This window comes from Chelmon rostratus, chromosome 13 (assembly GCF_017976325.1).
Source record: "Chelmon rostratus isolate fCheRos1 chromosome 13, fCheRos1.pri, whole genome shotgun sequence".
Lineage (NCBI taxonomy): Eukaryota > Metazoa > Chordata > Actinopteri > Chaetodontiformes > Chaetodontidae > Chelmon > Chelmon rostratus.
In genome coordinates this window covers 12,247,571-12,254,532 of record NC_055670.1, presented here as the reverse complement: position 1 = coordinate 12,254,532, position 6,962 = coordinate 12,247,571, and the positions used below count along the sequence as shown (strand labels likewise).

Below are 6,962 nucleotides of genomic sequence, written 5' to 3'. Positions count from 1 at the left end.
ATATTAAAAGTAATGAGTGACTAATATCTGTCAAGTGCCCTAGCCAAGTGCTAGTGAAGCAGAAGTGTAAAGTTGCATTAAACAGAAGGACTCAAGGAAAATACTTCCTACTTAATATTTGAGTAAATATACTTAAATTACTGTATGTTTTCATTATATAAATTATGATAGAAGAACAAACCACAGTAGCAATGTGGTTAAACCTACTCTGTAGAAATTAGGCAAATATAAAATTGCTTTGCCAATACACTTTGGAGTTTTTCATGGCAGATATTTTGACTAGTTATAGGAAAATCACAGATCATAGTACTAACATTGAGGATAATTCTGGTTTATTTAAGTGTCCCAGTAATCCATGACACTGTGACAATGAGCCAACATAGCAGGACCCTGAAACTGATGCAGCTATATAGTACTTTAAGGAATCATCCACCTCAGGTACAGTATGAGGGAGATCTCTCACAAATCAGCTCCATACAAACAGATCTATCTCTAGAAATACATTTTTATGGGACATTTTGTTTAAATAGTGTATATAAAATGAAAATTGATTCTTCAAAATTAATTCTATTCTAAAACCCTTGCAACTTACCAGATAGACTGGATTATTGCAGTGTAGTGTTTTTGTAAATGTTGGTATTACTGTTAATGTTATTAGTTGCACCTGTGCTTTTCTTGCTCTTACATGTCAAACAGTCATAGTCTGAAAATGGTCTATCCATGAAACTTGGCATGAGATATTCAGTCAGTTTTAGCAGTATGGACTCTTGGCATCAGTCTTGGTATCAGCAGTGACCCACAAAAACTTGACTCAAACATAAGGTACCATGCATGTTTCAGTTATCTCTACTATATCTGTAGAACGTGTTTTGTGCCACAGTTGAGCAAGTAATGATAAAAAGAAATGAGTAATCCGTGGATTACATGTATCTGCTTGTTGAGACAGTATGTGATGAAAAGCATTAATGCTAGTGTTGAAATGATGATGATTGCTCCATTGAGTTTCCTTTCCTTAAAAGTCCCAAAGAGGAACTCCACAGTTTGTCTCTCTGAGACACATGCAACTACAAGAAAGACTATGTGACAGAAGACATGGACTTTTATCACCGCATGGTATGACTTGTAGGTTTTATTGTAAGGCTACACACACACACACACACGCACACACACACAAATGGCTACTGGAGGATGGGACAGCTTCCCCCTCAGGGCTGAATGGTCCACAGAGGGAGGGGATGGTCATTTTGGGTCGCTGAAGATCGAGACAACTGAGACAAGGCTGTCTGGCTGTCTTATGAAACAAAAAGGGATGAGTAAGCAGCAGCGTCCACATGAATGGTCGAACTTTGTTAGTCTAAGCTCAAATCAGTTCGGATAAGACCTCTCTAATTTCTCTTTTACAGCGGCTCTTCTCTATAGTGTTTGATTTGGCAGAAAAGACGGCTGGGTTTTTTTTTTTTTTTGCATTAACAGATCATCATTTTCACGTTGGACATTTTTGCAGCACATGCTTTATTTCAATTGCCAAAGTTCAGTACCAATGTATTTTTTTGTACCCCTTTTGCCTATCAATCAAGGGCACCTGGTTGCTGATGGTGAGTATGAATGTTTCAACGCGTGTAAAAGATGTCCACTCCACTGCTTTATCCAAAATAATCACGACGCTGTTAATTGTTCATATACTTCAGTTCCAGTTTCCAAAACCAATAGTTGTTTGCTTACCAATGCAGAATACCAAATCAGAATTAAAACCACCAAAATGATGCAACACAACACACCACAACATGACAAAACTGTTTGCTTCCCTTGCATCAGCCACACCTGAGTGCCTCACCTGGCTGATTATATGATCTCTCACACTTCACAGCAGGGATGCCCCCAGTGGTGGGAAGCTCACAGCAAAAATAAATAAACAAAAATAAAAATGAAGCACATGCACAGAAAAGGCTCTTACAGTTCTGGTGGAGCTTTGTCAAATCTGAGTTTGGGCATTAGACTTCTAAGTTACTACATACTGGGGCATGACTTTTTAAAGACATAGAGGTTGCATTATGAGACATGTATGATCAAGCTTTTTGGATCTTGACTCATACTGGAGTCTACTTATCTCAGACTCTGTTGCATCGACTTTGACAAATCTGTCTCTTGTAATTCCCCCAAACTTGGAATGGAAATCCATTACTACATCTCTTACTATCCGTTTAATCATACCTTAACCATACTGTAGCTGCCATGCATGGGTATGGCAGAAATAAATGCTTTAAATTGGCACTTGAGGGATTTTACACATGAATATATGTAATTAACTTGCCATGGCATTGCCACTCAGCCTGTGAAAACAGTTGTATTATGTCTTTTGTGGCTCTGAAGGAGCTTTAGTGAGTTTGAGAAAATAACCCCAAATGGTGACATCAGCGTTATCTCTGCTTGAGACTTTAAATTTTAACTTTTTTGACTCGTGGATGGAGTTTGAAAGATGATTGCTGATTTGAGCACGTCTCACCAATTCTATGTCTCTCACAAGTCCAGAAATGTTCAGAAAATGCCAGTTACTTACTGTAACCACACCTCAATCATGCTGCTGCACTGATATTGTAGAAATAAATAATATAAAAAATGCTGCCACAGAGCACAATCAGGCGTTTGCAGAATGGTCCAACATCAATGTTGTGTCTGCAGATATGGCTGTAATAACACTGGATTTATCACGTTTCTTTAGCAAACACTTTACAGTGCAATCAGCAGTGGTGGAAGAAGTGCTCCGAACTTTTACAGAACTAAAAGTGACAATATCAGTTTCAAAAAAAGTGACAGTCATGAACTAAAATCTTACAGAAGTAAGTATTACCACCACAATATACTTAAAGTAGCTAAGCAAAGTAGTCATTATGCAGAATGGCATTTCAGAAAAATATGTATTATATAACTGGACTATAATTATTGATGCATTAATGTGCATCACTGATGGTGCAGCAGTAACCTCAACTGTGCTTCGGTGCCTTAAGTGAAGTAGTTGAGTAAATGTACTTAGTTACATTCCATAACTAGCCATAAACCTGTCTGCATATTCACATAAAACCCGTGAAGTCTTACCACTAGTTTAATGAGCACCAGCCAAGCAAACTTATGTGCCTTATCAGAGGAGAGCAAATGCAGAAGTAAAAAGGAGGATGACAGCCCCAAAATAAACTTCCCCATACTTGGCCCAACCCACTGATGAAGGCAAACTGTGCGTTTGAGGAGAAAAAAAAACTCCATGTCAACAAAACAGATACGCAACATTCAAAAGTTTTCCGTTTATTCGCTGTGGGAGGAGAAGCGTGCGCTGAGGCTTAAGCCCGCTGTTATGAAACGCGGCCGCAGCGCCTCTGAATGAAAGCCTCCTTCATTCCGCGCTGGCGGGGACCAATAACCTCTCTTCATTCTGCGGTCCCCGTTTGACGCGTCAGCCGGGCGCGCCCACTGCACATCTCCAACTCCTCCGGACCCAGCGACGGGGTTTAGCTTGGATGGAGTCACGGAAAGACAACACATGCTGCGGAGAAGGCTTTCGCAGCCGAGTGGGAAGTCGCGGACAGGGCCCAGCAAAGCGGAGGCTAAAAGGCTAAGTTAGCAGGCACTTTCATCCGGGAGCTGACGCTGTTTTCATCCACATACCAGTAAAAGGGAGCGCTGGCACTTTTTGGGTGAGCGATGCAACCTCCTCCTGAACGCAAAACTTTTTCTTTGTGCCATTAGTATGCCAATAGTGTGTATGCTTTCTATACTGTGAACTGTTATATCCGATTTAACAGGCGAGATATTTGTTATGCAGACAGTGTCTCTGCATTCCATCGGAGGAAAGGTGCTTTGATTTGTTGCTTTCACTTATTCTGCATCCAATTCAGCATTTTGTCCATTTAGTTTCCATTCTTTGCAATGGTCTTTTTTAGTTACTGTTGAGTCTAATAGTAGAATTATTATCTTTTTCTCTTTCAGTTTTAGGTTTAAGTTCTTTTCTGAGTTGTTCTATTAGTTGCCCAGATATTTCTTTCTGAACAAATTTCTCTGTTGCTTGCTGAGAAAATGTCTGCTGTAACGCTCTAATTTTTTACTTATTTGTTGTTCATTGATCCTCCATGCAGCATGCGGGCTTTAACAGATGCTGTATAGTTTTCAACTCATTTCCTGGCAAAGTTACAGATCTCACATTTCCTTTTCTCTGCAAGATTGAGATTTAAATCACATTCTTAATGTTGTTCTGGTAGGCTAAGACATTCTTTTCATGATGTTGTTGGCCTAAACTTTTCTTTTTCCGGAGTTTACTAATTGGCTACATGTGAATAATACATTTGTATCATAAAATGAAATGACTGTGACTCAAACAACATTCACCTCAGACCATAAACTGAAGGTAAATGAATGTGGTTTTAATGTGGTGCATGTAAAAATTGTAGCGGTGATGCGCTCCATTCTGGCCTTGAAGATGATACAAACATTGCTGATATGCCAAAAAATATCCAACAAGTTGCTTGGTTGGTAATAACCTTGAAAAAGATTGTGAAGAACACTGTGTAACAATACAGTATTTGCCCATTGTTCATGTTTACTTGCAGGACAAATGATATGAATCATACTTTTAGGGCTCTCATCTGGGAGGCATCTCACTTTCCACATTGTTGATTCAAATGGATGTTGACATTATGTTCCAGGGTTAGTCAGGACACACCCAGTCCTAACTTCAACACAGGAACTGAATGAACTGAAAGAGGGACAAGAACCTTTTGGAGGACAGCCCAGCATAATCACAAAGAGAGTGAGGTGAGGACATGCTATAGGTTGATTATAATACACAGATATTTCTATAAGTTGCTGTGTTTACGGATCATTATGAAGGAATGCGTCCTATCTTGAGCTTCCAATAGATAATTGTATTACTGATGTTACATCCTTGCAGCAATGGGTGATTCCGGCGAGGACTATGGAAACTACACCTATGAATACTACCTGGAGTACGGCGACTTGGAGGAGCTAAAAGTAGAACACAAGCAGAGGGAAACTATGCACATTATCTCCGTGGTCATCTACATTATTTCCTTTGTGCTCGGTCTGATTGGAAATGGAACTGTGATTTGGGTGACAGTGTTTAAAAGCAAAAAGACTGTTAACAGTATCTGGTTGCTCAATCTAGCCATTGCAGACTTTGTGTTTGTGCTTTTCCTACCCTTCTACATTGATTACATACTGCGGGACTTCCACTGGGACTTTGGTCTGGCCATGTGTAAGATTAACTCATTTGTGTCTGTGATGAACATGTATGCCAGCGTGCTCTTTCTCACAGTACTCAGCATAGACAGATATGTTTCTCTGGTCCACCTCAACTGGTCTCAGAGGTATCGCACTGTAGAGAGAGCCTGGGTTGTCTGTGGTTGCATATGGGTGCTAGCTGCCGCCATGAGTTGTCCAGCACTGATTTTTCGTGACACCATGCGCTTGCACGACAAGGTGGTGTGCTTCAACAACTTCCATGCACAGGACGGACACACAGCAGCCATGAGACACATTATAATAGTGGCCATTCGTACCACAGTGGGATTCCTTTTGCCTTTTACTGCTATATGTGTGACAGGCATACTTCTAACAATCAAAGTGAACCAATCTGGGGGCTTGGTTCGTCTGTCCAGCTTCTCAAAAACAGTGTCTGCAGTAATTCTGGCCTTCTTTTTATGCTGGGCACCTTTTCATACTTTTAGCTTGATGGAGTTATCCATACATTCCTCATTATACCTACACAGCATACTGAAAGCTGGCTTTCCTCTCGCCACCAGTTTAGGCTTTTTTAACAGCTGCATTAACCCCCTGCTGTATATGCTTCTGGGCAAAAAGGTGCGTCATATCCTAAAGCGGGCATGCTTTGACTTAACTAAGAGTTCACTGAGGGAGCTCAGCCAGTCAATCTCTGCCACTGAGATGGAGTCTGTGCCAGCCGTTCACCAGGACAGTGTCCCAGAGGAGCCTGTGGAGTCATCAACTCTATGATTACAACCACCCTCAGACTGTAGTAGTTGTCCATGAAATGCATGAGGTCAAGACTGGCTATTACTTAACCTTAAATGTGGGGGATTATCATAGCTGTTTTTTCCAGCTGGAGTGTTAAGATTTTCCTATTTTGTTTCACTTGGACAGTTATTTGTAACTATTCTCAATGGAAAAGCTGAGCACAACTGTGTATAATGTGCACATTATGTTAGCATCGTTCCTTTTATTTTTCAGTTGCATGACCCAAGTGATTTGCAGACAAGGGGGCAAGATAAAATTAAAGAGGCTGAAATGACTAATGAGCTAATGATAATTTAAATGACTTTGATAAGCAATTAATCCTTTAATTTGTTAATAAAAATCAGAAGCATTCTCTGGTTCCGGCTTCTCAACTGTGAGAATTTCCTTTTTTTTATTTCTTTTTTCCTTCCATGATAGTGACCTGAATTACTTTGTGTTTTGGACTGCTGCTCTCATGTTGTGAGGGACATTTTTCACTATTTTGCCACATTTTATAGACTAGGAAAAACATTCACAGATGAATTGTCACTTATATCAAATGCATCTTATGTATTTGCTGATTTTTGTTATTGTAGTACGCTCGAAGCAGGACATCTTTGGTTCCTAAAGATAAGATATGCTGCATATATCTATTTGTACTCTAACATTTATGTTTTTATACTGTTTTATATTGGCTGCTAGCCACCTATTAATGTATTTTAAACTAGTTGAAAGTTTTATAAATGTTTTATTCTAATATATTCCATGTAAATAGCATTTATCTTAATAAAATGTCTTCTTTGTTTGAATATCTTCTATATTTTATTGACTTGATGCTAGAAGAGTCTGTCATTGTAACAGCAGTAAAAAGAAGGTGGATTTACACGGGCCTAGTGAGTATACACCAGCCTGTCGTAAATCTAGATGTGAATATCAGTCCCTTC

The 6,962-nt window shown here is 39.6% G+C and overlaps 1 protein-coding gene across 1 annotated transcript; it reads left to right on the top strand.

Annotated features, from left to right (window-relative positions):
• The first annotated feature begins 3,315 nt into the window (after positions 1-3,315).
• Positions 3,316-6,827, top strand: cmklr2 (chemerin chemokine-like receptor 2). Its single transcript, XM_041950862.1, has 3 exons — positions 3,316-3,686; positions 4,692-4,800; positions 4,937-6,827. The coding sequence occupies exon 3, from the start codon at positions 4,939-4,941 to the stop codon at positions 6,016-6,018; it is 1,080 nt and encodes a 359-aa protein (XP_041806796.1). The 5' UTR covers positions 3,316-3,686; positions 4,692-4,800; positions 4,937-4,938; the 3' UTR covers positions 6,019-6,827.
• Positions 6,828-6,962: the final 135 nt, after the last annotated feature.

Bases quoted from the DNA above. Each gene is read 5' to 3' on its own strand.
- cmklr2 (XM_041950862.1), top strand. From the start codon at position 4,939: ATGGGTGATTCCGGCGAGGACTATGGAAACTACACCTATGAATACTAC.